Source organism: Metopolophium dirhodum, chromosome 1, assembly GCF_019925205.1.
Source record: "Metopolophium dirhodum isolate CAU chromosome 1, ASM1992520v1, whole genome shotgun sequence".
NCBI classification, from domain to species: Eukaryota; Metazoa; Arthropoda; class Insecta; order Hemiptera; family Aphididae; genus Metopolophium; species Metopolophium dirhodum.
Window position 1 is genome coordinate 139,639,865 of NC_083560.1, and position 15,431 is coordinate 139,655,295.

General features: G+C 39.0%; 3 protein-coding genes across 3 annotated transcripts; 1 reads left to right on the forward strand and 2 right to left on the reverse strand.

The window, feature by feature from the left end:
- Positions 1 to 472: 472 nt before the first annotated feature.
- On the reverse strand, positions 473 to 5,650 carry LOC132932788 (uncharacterized). The gene has a single exon (XM_060999151.1). It carries the CDS (start codon positions 5,648 to 5,650, stop codon positions 473 to 475), a length of 5,178 nt encoding a protein of 1,725 aa, XP_060855134.1.
- Positions 5,651 to 7,174: 1,524 nt separating this feature from the next.
- On the reverse strand, positions 7,175 to 8,935 carry LOC132932789 (uncharacterized). Its single transcript, XM_060999152.1, has 3 exons — positions 8,834 to 8,935; positions 8,460 to 8,670; positions 7,175 to 8,055 (listed from the first exon to the last, which is right to left on the reverse strand). The coding sequence occupies exons 1-3, from the start codon at positions 8,933 to 8,935 to the stop codon at positions 7,175 to 7,177; spliced, it is 1,194 nt and encodes a 397-aa protein (XP_060855135.1).
- Positions 8,936 to 9,318: 383 nt separating this feature from the next.
- Positions 9,319 to 9,891, forward strand: LOC132932790 (uncharacterized). Its single transcript, XM_060999153.1, has one exon. It carries the CDS (start codon positions 9,319 to 9,321, stop codon positions 9,889 to 9,891), a length of 573 nt encoding a protein of 190 aa, XP_060855136.1.
- The last annotated feature ends 5,540 nt before the right edge of the window (positions 9,892 to 15,431 follow it).

Consider the following 15,431-nt stretch of genomic DNA (forward strand, 5'->3'; position numbering starts at 1 on the left):
ATTATTACAATAATAATAACAGACACTGACGGCGATTCGCGCCTACAAAAAGTATAATAATATTTGTGGCGATTCGCGCCTATAATACACAATGAATTATTACAATAATAATAAAAAGACACTGGCGGCGATTCGCGCCTACAAAGAGTATAATAATATTGTTGGCTATTCGAGCCAAAAATGTATCTAATAAAATGCCGGCGATTAGCGTAATTTCGGCGTTGGCGTAACGGGATAGACTGACGATTCCGGCGGCCGTGTTAAAGCTTCCACACAGCGAGCCGTCGGCGGCTGCATTACATAATTCATTATCTACATTTATCTATTACATAATAATTCACGGACGACACAATTGACATAAAAATAATAAATACAAAACTTGCGGTGTGTGTGTGTGTGTGTGATCGGTCGGTGTGGACGGACTATTACGACGCTACCGCCGGCGCGAACATTCTCCCCCCCGTTGAGAAATCTATTTTTCAACAGCCTCCTCTGCATCGATTGGGAGCTTGCAAAGTTTTGCGACTGGACGGCGCATTGTTTTACCGGAAGAGTTACGTACGGACACAACCCTTACGTTACCGTCACAACCTAGATGTAGTTCTATAACGCGTGCTAAGTGCCACTTAAAGGGCGGTAGGTTGTCTTCTTTGACAATTACTAAATCGTCTATGGCTAGGTTGGAGCTTCCTGATGTCCACTTTCCACGGACCTGTAGTTGGGGTAGGTACTCCATGTGCCATCGCTTCCAGAAAGTTTGAAGAAGATGTTGTACAAATTTCCAACGTCGCATTGCATGTGGTTCTTCGCCATTTAAATCAGGTTCTGGGAACGACGTTACAGGTGCACCGAGTAAGAAGTGCGCTGGGGTAAGTGAGGTGAAGTCGTTAGGATCGCTGCTCATAGGTGTCAATGGTCGGAAATTGAGGCAGGCTTCAATTTGACATAGCAGTGTACTGAGCTCACTTAGAGTTAGCTTTGCCTCTCCAGTAGTCCTAGCCAAGTGGTGTTTAGCGCTCTTAACTGCTGCTTCCCACAGCCCTCCAAAATGAGGGGCTGATGGGGGATTGAAGCGCCAGGTGATCCCTTCATTTGCTAGCTGACTGCCAAGATGTTGAGTATATTTGGTCAACTCCTTGTTCGCTCCAACGAAGTTTGTTCCGTTATCGCTCCACAGTTCTGCGGGTTTGCCTCGTCTAGCAACAAATCGTCTTAAGGCCGCTATAAAAGCCTTGCTCGTTAAGTCCTCGACTGCTTCTATATGAACCGCTCTTGTAGAAAAACACACGAATATTGATACCCACGCCTTTGTTCCTGATCGACCCCTGATTCCGCTTCGGATGATTAACGGTCCTGCAAAATCCACGCCCGTGTACGTGAAGGGACGTGAACATTGTACTCTTTCCTTTGGTAATGGCGCCATTATTGGAATTTGAAAGGTCGGTTTGCTCCGTACACACTTCACGCACCTTCGAGCTGTTGAGCGCGCTAATAGTCTACCAGACAGCGGCCAATACCTCTGCCTGATTTCCGCTAATAATAACTGAGGACCACAATGCAATAATTTCATGTGATAATCTAAGAATATCAACTGTGTAATTCTGTGATTGTATGGAAGAATTATTGGTTGTCTTTGGTCTTGTGAAAGATTGGCATTGTCAAGACGACCACCCACTACTATCATACCATACCTTAGACCGATGTTCAATGACCTTAACTTGCTTCGACCAGGAATGTCCTTATTTTTTGCTAATGCTTCATGCTCCTCCGGAAAGGCCTCCCTTTGAGCATAAGTTATCAGTCTCTGTTCAGCAACCATTAACTCTTTAACTGTCAGATAGCGTACTAGTTGTGGGGTGCGTTTAGTTTTTATGAATTCAATGAACCGCAGAATCCACGCAGTTGCTCGACGTAGGCGTTGCCAGTTTGAGCATGAATCAACAAGTCGCATTGGTAACGGCACTGTTAAAAGAACGAAACGTACGGTTTTCTGCTCAGGTAATTCTTCTCCAGTTGGCAGTGATACTCGTTCGAATCGCCAACCATTTTGCTCATGAGATAGCCATTTTGGTCCACTCCACCACAACTCGATGCCTTTCAAGTCTTGCGCCTTCACACCCCTCGATAACACATCTGCTGGATTATCATAAGTCCTCACATAGTACCATTGCTCAGTATTGGTAATATCTAAAATCTGTGCAACACGGTTTGACACATAAGTTTTCAAGCGACTAGATTGGCTATTCAACCATCCCAACACTATAGTTGAATCGGTCCACAGGTAAAATTTATGTATGTCAACCTTCCATGACTTGGCTACCTTCATTGCTAACTGAGCCAGTACTAGGGCTCCTCCCAATTCTAATCTAGGGATTGTAGCTCCCTTGAGAGGGGCGACCCGAGTAGATGCGCACAATAATCGTGATTGCCATACTCCGCTTGGCAGTTTACACCGTACATAAATACATGCACCATAGGCATTTTCTGATGCATCACAAAAGCCGTGAAACTCGGTCCTTAATCCTGCACATGCGACTGCCTTTCTTGGAATTTCCAGTGTTTTAAGCGTACTGAGGTCTGACCAGTAATTGTACCATTTTTGTTTTATTTCAACAGACAATGAACTATCCCAATCTGCTTTAACGAGCCATAGTTGCTGCAGAAAAATTTTTCCTTTTACCAACACTGGAGCAAGGAATCCTAGTGGGTCAAATATACTGTTTAGAGCGGACAGGAGACTACGCTTAGTTGCTTCTCTGTTCTTGTCAGAAATCGCTACGTTGAACTGAAAGACGTCTACCACTGGCTTCCAACATAGGCCTAACGATTTAATTACGTCATTTTCACCCAAATCTAACACTAATAACTCATCATCATTTTTGTTGTCGATATGTTCGAGTACTGACTGCGAGTTTGAACACCATTTTCGTAATGGCATTTTTGCTGAATTCAATATCCTAGTAATATTCCTCTGTAGACGTAAACACTCTTCCTCAGTTTGTGCACCAGACAGGAGGTCATCCATGTAGAAATCTGTTCGTACTGCCTTAGCTGCATTGGGAAACTGACTGTTGAATTCTTCTGATAGGACTGACAGACATTTTGTGGTCATGAATGAAGCAGAAGTTGTACCGTATGCAACTCTTCCCAGTCTATAAGTCCGTAACGCTTCACTAGGGTTTGACCTCCAGACGATACGCTGCAAGTTTCGGTCTTCTTCTGCAACCTCTACCTGTCGAAACATTTTTTCTACGTCCGCAGTGATAACGAACTGATGACTTCTAAACCGACATAAGATCGAAAACAATTCTTCTTGGATACTCGGGCCACACATTAGGACATCGTTTAAAGATAGTCCTGATGAGCTCTTAGCTGATGCGTCGAAAACTACTCGTACCTTTGTAGTTAGACTGGCCGTTTTGACCACTGCGTGGTGTGGTAAGTAAAATTGCCTTGATGTTGGAATTTCGTTTTCAATTACTTCCTCCATGTGACCCATTTCTAAATATTGTGTCATGAATTTTACATACTCGGTACGTAGTTGTTCATCTCGTGATAATCTTCTTTCAACGCTAATGAAGCGTGACATGGCCATAGATATGCTATCGCCTAGTTGGCTAACTTCTGGTTTTACAGGTAGACGGAGCACAAACCGACCATCAGCTCTCCTGGTGGCAGTTTTTTCGAAATGTCGTACCGTTTCCTGTTCTTCTACATGACGCTTATTGGCCTTGGATAACCTACCGAACAATCCTTGATCTGTTTTCATTGTTCGCCATTCGTCTTCTAATGACGCTCCAATACTCACTAAGCAATTAACGTTAAACTCTCCGGTCATAACCCAGCCTAATTTTGTGGATTGTAATGTGAGATTACCAGTTTGAAGCGGAATCCTTTCTGACTCTAACAACTCAAAAAATATTCCTGCACCCATTAACATATCGATGGTACCTGCTTGGTCGAACTGAGGGTCAGCTAACTGTGAGAGTATATTTTTTTTGATTCCCCAGCCGTCTGAGGGTCTTGTACTTGATGATAATGTGTTGACAATTGATGGTAACACGTAACATGATATGTTAGCTTGGAATGGTGATACTCGGGAACAAACCTTGATGTCTACCCTTGTAGTCGATTGTGTTCTGCTTGAACCGATTCCACTCACTGGCAATGCAACCCTTTCTCCTGATAGTTTAAGTACGTTTTGTAACCTTTTAGATATAAAATTCACTTGAGCGCCGCTGTCTAACACGGCACGACATATGAACTGCATTCCATTTGTATTTTTGACGATCACTTGTGCTGTAGCTAAAAATGCATAACGGTTCCCTGATGACCATAAGGTAGCTGATAACGCACCAGTTGCAGATGATTCTCCTTCACTTGTATTGCTAACCTTCTGGTCATCGGATACACTTTTTGAGAAATGTAGTAGAGTATTATGCTTCAACCCACACTCTCCACATGAACCGTTTGACTTGCATGTTTTCGTTGTATGATACGCGGACAAACAATTAAAACATAAATGAGTGTCTCGTATAATATTTAGACGATCATTTATACTCAAGTCCTTAAACTTGTCACACGCATATATCCTATGCAACCCGGTACAGCATGGACATTTTGTGGTCTGACCCCTTCCAGTGACTAAAAATGCCATTTTGGTAGTTTTCTCCGACTTTCTTTGTTTACTAGTTAATTGGTGTTGGCCTGTTGCCATTGGTTGACTATGAGATCGTGACTGTATTTCCGAGTTTGAATTTTCAAATGCAATACATCTTCTGGCTAAAAACCTTTCTATGTCTATGTACTTGGGTAATTGCGAGTCCTCTTGTCGAAGCTGCCACTCATGTGCCGTATTCTTGTCAAGACACCTTAGAATAATGGTAACTAGCCATGCGTCCCACTGCTCTATTGGTTGGCCTAAGGCCTTAAGCGCAGCTACATGACTTCCAATGTGTGAATGTAGTAATTGTAACGCTTCTATGGTAGCGGTATCTACACGAGGTGCATCAAGAAGCGCTCTTATGTGCGTCTGTATCACGAGGCTTCTGTTGTCATATCTCTGCTTCAGCCGTTCGGTAAACACCTCATAATTTCCGTCGACCATCGGGATTGAACTAACGATATCTAAAGCTGGACCACTCAAACAGGATCTTAAATAATATAATTTTTGTACTGACGTAAGCCCTTCATCATTGTGAACCAACGCGCTAAAAACATCATAAAAGGCCTCCCAGTTTTCAATGTCACCGTTAAATGTGGGCAAAGGTATAGGTGCCAATCTAACCCGGTTTGTATTACTTGACGATCCAAACGATGTATTTGGCCCTACCGTACTTGAAGAGCTCCGGGTGTTGATGATTTCTTGCATTTGAGATCTTGTTTCGAAGTAGTTCCTTTCAAATAATGCTCGTTCTTCTTCTTCCTTCTCTGGTTCTTCCGTAATTAACTCAATCTCACATTGAACTGCGTCAAATTTTTTATTTATATTAGGTAATTCTTCTTGACGAAACTCGAGGAGAGAGATTGACTGTTCATTGTGATCAAATTCCTTTACAAAATTACGAAGTCGTGTTAATGAGGCCTTCACCACTCCACGTTTTTTTCTTAATAAGATCATCTGTTTCTCATTATCCTCATCGAGAACCATAATGACAATAATGCGATCTTGATCCGATAAACTTACGAATTTACGACGAATTAATAAGGAACGAATATACAGTAATATATCGCGAATCTCAATTAATTAAGCGAATCAAGATATATGTAACAGTAATTGATAACTCTAAACCGATATTGATTTGCATTAGTAATTCTTTGTGACATTTATATAATAAAACACAAATACTCAGCTTATTTCATTCAAATATTGCTATTCTTGATATAATATAATCGCGTACGAAACGTTATAAATCGGCAATTATAATTATGACATATATAACGACGATAATACTTGTTACGCGTGACTCTTAGATAATATGATAATCACGTCGAGGTCACCAAAATGATCGCGCCGGGAACGATACAATTATAGCTCGTGCGCCCGGTACAGCAATACTTGTACGCAACGTTCACACACCGATCGACTTGTGTTTGTGTGTATATATGTTATAGCGACTCAAAGGAAGTGGACGGGTTCGCCGTGCAAGACCAGAGAGTGCTAGAGTGTGGTGGGTGTGTGAGTGTGTAGATGTGATAGTGTGTAAGCTTATAAAATAATGACAGAAAGGTAACTCTATTTAATAATGGATAACACGGTTGCTGGTAAAAATGGTTGTTGTATTGTACACAAAATAAATAATTATTTGTGGACACAAGGAATATAAAAAAAATCACAGCAACATAAAGGTATAAATATGACTAATAATATTGTGGCCCTTCTGGCCCAACAGGATATAATAATAAATAATAAATAATAACTCACAATTTGGACGGTGCACGGCTGGCCAGCTGCTACCCTTGCCTGTATAATAGTTTTATAATAAACACACAACAATAATAATATAAATTCACTGGCTATTCAAGCCAGACAATAATTTAAATAGCAATAACTAAGTACAGTTATAATATGATACTGTTTAAAATAACCCGACGATTAGCGTTGCGGTATATGCCAACAAAATAATAAAATATGCAAACGGCTATTAGAGCCGATGCTAACTATATAATATTTGTGGCGATTCGCGCCTATATAAACAATGAATTATTACAATAATAATAACAGACACTGACGGCGATTCGCGCCTACAAAAAGTATAATAATATTTGTGGCGATTCGCGCCTATAATACACAATGAATTATTACAATAATAATAAAAAGACACTGGCGGCGATTCGCGCCTACAAAGAGTATAATAATATTGTTGGCTATTCGAGCCAAAAATGTATCTAATAAAATGCCGGCGATTAGCGTAATTTCGGCGTTGGCGTAACGGGATAGACTGACGATTCCGGCGGCCGTGTTAAAGCTTCCACACAGCGAGCCGTCGGCGGCTGCATTACATAATTCATTATCTACATTTATCTATTACATAATAATTCACGGACGACACAATTGACATAAAAATAATAAATACAAAACTTGCGGTGTGTGTGTGTGTGTGTGATCGGTCGGTGTGGACGGACTATTACGACGCTACCGCCGGCGCGAACATTCTCCCCCCCGTTGAGAAATCTATTTTTCAACAGCCTCCTCTGCATCGATTGGGAGCTTGCAAAGTTTTGCGACTGGACGGCGCATTGTTTTACCGGAAGAGTTACGTACGGACACAACCCTTACGTTACCGTCACAACCTAGATGTAGTTCTATAACGCGTGCTAAGTGCCACTTAAAGGGCGGTAGGTTGTCTTCTTTGACAATTACTAAATCGTCTATGGCTAGGTTGGAGCTTCCTGATGTCCACTTTCCACGGACCTGTAGTTGGGGTAGGTACTCCATGTGCCATCGCTTCCAGAAAGTTTGAAGAAGATGTTGTACAAATTTCCAACGTCGCATTGCATGTGGTTCTTCGCCATTTAAATCAGGTTCTGGGAACGACGTTACAGGTGCACCGAGTAAGAAGTGCGCTGGGGTAAGTGAGGTGAAGTCGTTAGGATCGCTGCTCATAGGTGTCAATGGTCGGAAATTGAGGCAGGCTTCAATTTGACATAGCAGTGTACTGAGCTCACTTAGAGTTAGCTTTGCCTCTCCAGTAGTCCTAGCCAAGTGGTGTTTAGCGCTCTTAACTGCTGCTTCCCACAGCCCTCCAAAATGAGGGGCTGATGGGGGATTGAAGCGCCAGGTGATCCCTTCATTTGCTAGCTGACTGCCAAGATGTTGAGTATATTTGGTCAACTCCTTGTTCGCTCCAACGAAGTTTGTTCCGTTATCGCTCCACAGTTCTGCGGGTTTGCCTCGTCTAGCAACAAATCGTCTTAAGGCCGCTATAAAAGCCTTGCTCGTTAAGTCCTCGACTGCTTCTATATGAACCGCTCTTGTAGAAAAACACACGAATATTGATACCCACGCCTTTGTTCCTGATCGACCCCTGATTCCGCTTCGGATGATTAACGGTCCTGCAAAATCCACGCCCGTGTACGTGAAGGGACGTGAACATTGTATGACCAAAATGATCGCGCCGGGAACGATACAATTATAGCTCGTGCGCCCGGTACAGCAATACTTGTACGCAACGTTCACACACCGATCGACTTGTGTTTGTGTGTATATATGTTATAGCGACTCAAAGGAAGTGGACGGGCTATTACGACGCTACCGCCGGCGCGAACAAGCCCCATCCACAATACAATCCCAAGAAATGTTTTTATTTCATCAATTGTTACTTCCTCCCATTTTTTTAAACGAGAATGTGGACTGATATTTGAAGTTAATAATGACATAGCATATCTATTTGTTTCTACCACAAGTAAATTTAAAACTTCTTCATCCAAAAATAATGTATAAAAATCAAATGGATCACCATCAGTTAACGTATCAATTATATCAGGGTTGATACCTACAGGTTCATTATCAGGATTAAATTTTATACTTGAACTGAAGTCATCAGGAATATCTCCCCATACTGGTTCTGAAAATTCTTCTTGTATATTTTGCTCATCACTAAATTCACTAGATTCCAAATGCAAATTGTTAGTATCATTGTTGTTATATTCTATGGTATCGTTCTGTACCTACAGTAAAATAAATAGCTAGGTAAGTAAAATTGATTATAGGTAAGCATAAGTCACATATTTAGTACTGTATTTGTTTATTTTTTTAATTCTATTTGATGGTAGGACATAATATAATAAATAATAATATTCTTTTTGAACATTTATAGATGTTCAATTATACCTCGAATAAGACATCTTCGTCACTATCAGATATACCTCCAGTTGAACTATCTTCAGACCAATCTGATAAATCCAAACATTGCAAAATTTCATTTTTATTCATTATTACTTTGTAATAAAAATGAAACAATAACAAATAACAATCAACATCAAAAAACATAAAAAAACATAAAATAATATTCAAAACATATCAACAGTTTTGATAAGAATATTGTACTGGGGCCTGAGTATCATATATGATACTCACTTTAATTTTTTTTTTTTTTTTATCAAAATCGATTTATTATCATGCAATTAATCAATCGTGTGAAGAAAAATATCGATATATTTCAAAAAATATAGTGTGACCAACATGGCTATACCAAAATATTCCCATAGACCAAGATTCGTCTGATTAGTGAGAAGCATATCTGATACTCAAGGCAGTTGTGGCAAATGTAGTTAAAATGTACGAGACAAAACTAGCAAGTTAGTCGTGTATCAAATATGATACTCAAGGCAGTTAACTTGTTAATAATGATTAAAAAAGTTATTGACAATATCTTAATAGGACTACGTCAAAGATTTAAATCAATGGAAAATATTGCTCAAGATTTTTCATTTTTAGATCCAATAATAATTTATTCTTGGCCTATGGAAAACTTGAAAAGAGCGGGAGTCGATTTATGCAATAAATATGAAAATGACCTCAACAAAATTGAATTCATTTCAGAACTAGAGAGCTTTAAGGAGCATGTTTACAACATAGATGACGATTTAAAAAGAGCAACATTTTTTGAAATGTTGAATTTTATTTATAAAAATAAACTTCAAGATGCATATCCAAATATATCCGTTGCTTACCAAATATATCTTACAATGCCAGTTACTTCAGCTTCGTGTGAACGAAGCTTTAGCAAATTGAAATTAATAAAAACATATTTAAGATCTACTACGGAGCAAGCAAGACTTAATAACTTATCTATTTTATCCATAGAAAATAAAATTGCAAGACAAATCAAATATGAAGACATAATTAATGATTTCGCTGCAAAAAAAGCTAGAAAAGTTAATTTTTAAATTTTCAGATTATAATTTTTTTACTTAATTAAAATAATCAAGAGATTTTTTATTTAAGTTTTTGTTTTTATATTTTTTAATGGTTTTTAACTATAATATTGACTTCGATCAATAATATTATAATATATGTTAAGACAACGATTTAATTAAAAAATATTTGTTATATAAAAATATACTTTTGATTTGTACCTGTTTAAAATTTTTTTTAATTGTGTTGACAACCCGCAAACCCTGACCCCTGTAGCTAATACTATGTAAGGGCGCTACATTTTTATTAGCCCCGGGCGCCAAATGTCTTAGATCCGGCACTGCGTATAGTACAACGAAGGCCTTTAATTGACCTGTTCAGGCGTTCAACGACCTGAACAGGTCAATTAAAGAAAAAATGTATAGGGAGTTCACTGCACGAGGAACACATGAATGGGTTTCTATTTTACAATCTCTGATTAATGAATATAATAATTCAAAACACAGAACAATATCTGACACCCAGACAGGCCTTCTCCGGTAAAATTAAAGCAACGTCCGATTCTTAATGGAAAAATTAAATTTAACATTGGTGACAACGTCCGTATCAGTATATATAAAGGGGTATTTACAAAAGGTTATTTGCCGAGCTGGTCCACAGAAATATTTAAAATAACCAAAATAAACAAGACATTTATTTTTAAACAAAATATTTTCTTGAACACAAGGAAAACATATGTCTACAATGTAAATATTTTCAAATTGCTGTGTGGGTACAAGGGAAAAATAGTTTTTTTGTCATTCAAACTATAAATGTTTATTGAAATACTTGCACACTCGCACGTTGGTGAGTCGACCAATCTGAAGCTGTGAAGTTTACCGCGGAAGTCACCATGTCCCGTCAGCATTTGCGTAGTATAGTAGTCCATCTCCATCGGCAGTTGGTATCTCTCAACGACCGATGGGATCATCCGTTTAGTCCATTCCCCTTTATCCACGGACATGTACCTTCCTTGCCATGTATCTAACAGTTCTCTCTGTTTGTCCTTTAATGTCTTATGCGTAATGAGCCCGATTTTAGCCCTTCTCTTAAATACATGCTCGATTATTTTCAGGTCTAGCGGCAGTTCGCCAGCTACTGCCGTCAGACAATTAGTTGAGGCCGTATTGTAAGCGCTCGTTATCGCTCTTAGTGGGTCTCGTTGCATCGAGCCCAGCTTCTTCTTGCATTTCTCGAAAGTGACGCCTTACCACCAGACTTCCGCCGCATACGGTATTCTGGGCAGGAAGACGCCCTCGTATATAACCCTGGAAGTTCTTCTGCTCATACCCCAATTTGCAGATGATATGCCTCTGAGCCTCTTGTAGAGGTCTTTTGACTTCTCACGTCATCGAGGTATTCCGTCATCCTCTTAAATGCTGTCGGAGGTCTAGCGGCGCCAGTGAGAATGGCTATATCATCCGCATACGTTATAACATGCTGAGTCCTTTGATCGGGTGGTGGCCCAATGTCGGACATGGCAACCTTCCACAAGGTCGGTCCCAGTTGCGATCCTTGGGGGCACCCTTTCGTCAGCTTTCTTGTCTTGACAATATGCTCCATTTCTAGCTTTGCGTGTCTGTCAGCAAGGTAGCTGTTAATCATATTGACGCTCCTGGTCGATGCGCCTAATTTATGGAGTCTTTCCAGAATCGGGGACAATTTTACGTTGTCAAACGCCCCGGTGATATCCAGAAAGACTCCAAACACGTGCCTGCAATGAGACTCATTTGCCCAGTTGTATAGAGAGTCCATAGCCGTGATTGTTGAGCGGCCCGCAACGAATCCGTGCTGATTGCCTATTGTATTAAGCGAGGTCTCACTCTCGATCTTGCTTATTATGAGCGTTTCCAGTACCTTACTCATAGTGGGCACAAGGCTGATCGGCCTGTATGACTTAGGACTGGACTTGTCCTTTTTGCCAGGGTTTGGAATAATGACTAGTCTGGACACCTTCCAGCAATCTGGGAAGGTGGCATCGTATAAGCACCTGTTCATTAGATGGGTCATCGTTTCTTTTATAAGTGGCCACGCTTTTCTGAGCATACCGGCGGTTATCCCGTCCAGGCCCGGAGCTCTTGTTGGTTTCATGCACCACAACGCATTTTTAACTTGTTGCTCCTCAACCGGGACATGTTGTTTGAGCGGTCCCTGTCGCAAAGGCCCTTCTTGGTCCGGGTCCTCAGGGACAAAAGTGTCGAGCAAGACACTCATGGTCTCATCAATCGTCTCAGTGAGAGTGCCGTCCGCTTTACTCAAGGAGCTGGTGACATTAATCGAGTGTGAGCCGTTTTTGGCGTACCTGAACGCTTTGCCCCAGGTGTGAGCATTAATGTCTTCAGACATTTTCTTCCACGATGTCATTTTAGAGCTTCTAATCTCGTGGAGGTATTCATTCCTCAGGCGGTTGTATGCCGGCCTGTCTAGGAGCATGAAACCTCGTCTTTTGCCCTGATTTAACCTTTTCCTCAATGAGGCGAGCTTATCCGACCACCATGGTTGCCTGTGTATGGTCCAACGTCTGCCAGTTTCTGTCGGAATGGCTTTATTAGCGGCGGTGATAATCGCATCCGTCTGGGTGGCCGCATGTTCGTTTAGACCAGCCGCTGTCTGGACTGACGGGATATTTCTTGCAAGTTCCTGGGAGAAAGAACTCCAGTCCGCTCTACCCACATCAAAGCGCTTGTGTCCTTGTGCTGCGCCTGACATAGTATCCACCGATAGCTAAGTAAGCGATGGTAACTGTCCGTGACGTCGCTTACTAGCCAGCATGTTATACCGCTTTAATCGTTGCCGTCAATGTAATTATACAGTTGTATCCGTCCAACATTATGTGATTTGGCGTTCACAAAATAAGAGTAATAAACGTTCATTAGGAAATATATTGATTGGATCTGCTTTGACTTTATCCGGAATTCTGTACACACAAATGGTAGCTTTCTGTGATTCATTAAAACTATAATTTTTATCTCGTCCAGTATATGATAAAATAATTAAGCGTTATACTGGACCAGTCATTTGTAATATTTGGGAAGATCAAAAAAAAAGTACAATTGACAGTATTAAAAATTCAAAAAATGATATTTGGTTAGCCGGAGATGGGCAGTATGACTCTCCAGGCTTTTGCGCTAAGTATTGCATCTATTCGGTAATGGATTTACGTAGCGGAAAAATAGTAATAACTTTAAACTTGTACAAAAAGGTATGGTAAAAGGAGACTTAGAAAGAAAAGGTTGTGAATTATTACTTAATGATCTGACCAAAAACCAAAATTTTAATATTAAATTGTTTCTTACTGATCGACATAAAGGAATTCGTTTTTACATTAGAACACAACATCCTGAAATACAACATGAATTTGATGTGTGGCACCTATCTAAAAGTTTGATGAAAAAAATGAAAACCTTAGAAAAAAAACATGAAAATGCATATTTATAGAAAAGTAGTATTAATAATCATCTTTTGTGAGCTTCGCAAAACTGCAAAGGTGACGGTCAATTATTAGTTGAAAAATTTACGTCTCTACTACATCACATAAGAAAAAATGAACAAAAATGGGAAGAAAATGGAGTAACAAAAACATGCGATCATGTTTCATTAACAGACGAAGAAACAAATAAAAAATTATGGTTAAAATCCGATGACTAATCATACTATGCATTAAAAAAAATTTTAACTGCCAAAGATTTTATAAAAGATTTGCAACATGCAAAACATTTTGTGCATACTGGCCGCTTGGAATCTTATCATAACGTAAGGCTAAAATATATGCCAAAACGAATTCATCTGAAATATAGAGGTATGTACATAAGATCCATCATAGCTATATGGACCATAATTACAATACAAATAAACAAGTAGTAGGTGATAAAATGGTATACTCGAAACCGTTAGGGAAATACACAATAAAAAATGTATATGAGCGTACTGATAATGATTGGCGAAAACAAATTATGGAAGAACTACTCAATTTGGCAAAAAAAAAAAAAAAAAACAAACGAATATAATATCATAACAATACCAGGAGAAATTGAAATACATAAGTCCATAGCTCCAATACCAAGGCTAAATATTGAAGAAATACGGTCTAAAAGATATTCGAGATTCACAATTTAATTTAGTAATATTCTGTTAAAAATGTTCATATTGTTATTTTTAGTTTTTAGAACAATAAATATAATATATTCATCTAATTATCTATATAAAAGTATATAATTATGTGAAATATCGAAATAATATTACGTCAATTCTAAATTCTAATATCATAGTTAATAGAGGTAATACAAATTAATTACGTACACTCACATTTATTAAAACCTATTGACTTATGATAATTGTCTTAATCTTTGAATAAATTAATAAAATTATAAATTATATTAATAATAATTGATAAAAAAAAACACCAGTGTGTGTGTTACCAGAATGCGCGCGGGAAGTTAAACTTCTTTTGAACGGTACACGTGAGTGAGTGAAAAAGAAAGAAAGGCATGGATAGAATGAGGTAATGAGGATAATAAAGAAAGAAAAGAAACAATGTAAATTATATTTTTTATATTTTTTTTATTCTAATGATTGATTATCATTTTGCTCAATCGGTATAGTAGTTATGATTGGCATATGATAACTAAAATAGGAAACGTACATTTGCGACTAAACATTATCGATATATCGCGTAAAAATTGCATCGATTGTTGTGCCTGATTTGGTAGTCGATATTGTAGGATCATTATTCAATTTCAAACTGAATTTGTCTCGCAATAAAGTTACGAGAGGTGCTGAATCAGAAGATGCAAAATTAACATTGAAATCCCCACTCATGACCATTGCACATGTATCTTTGTCAACACCATAAAGAGCTGCACCTTCATGGCTATACACTAAAAATGCTTTATGAATAAATTTGATGATATCAGCCATTTTTTTGATTTGGGGAGATGTAGATTGCAACCAATAGGCTAGATGCACCCATGCGTATTTTTATAGCGTTTAGAAATACTAATAATAGCATGAAATGGTGGAGCGGGCAACAACAAATTATCATTACGAGGCGGCGGTTTCACTAAATTGCGAGAATAACAACTTTATGAACCAGCTACATCCACCTCAAGGACACCCTGTCCACGCGCAGGATCCATCAAAGGAACTGACACCAGTGGCGTAATTTGGAATTGGTACTGGGGTGGAATTAGGATATAAGTTTATACTATCGTTCTAGTGGGGCTATGCCTATTATCATTAATCCTATATCCTTATCACTAATCCACTTTTCTTATCAAAATCCATAATTCTTTTCATTAATCCAAAATCCTTATCACTAATTTTCATCAATAATCCACCATTCTTATCACTTATCCAATATCCTAATAACTTATTGTGGAGTAGTCGGTACGTTCAGTGCCGGCTGCCTCCAACAGATCACGTAATCGTGACAAATGGAACAAAAGAAAAGAACAAGATAGTTTGTTGGTAAGGTTTCGGTTTTTATTACGTAAGTGTATGCAAAAAGACGGAACAATGTCGATGAAATTACAAT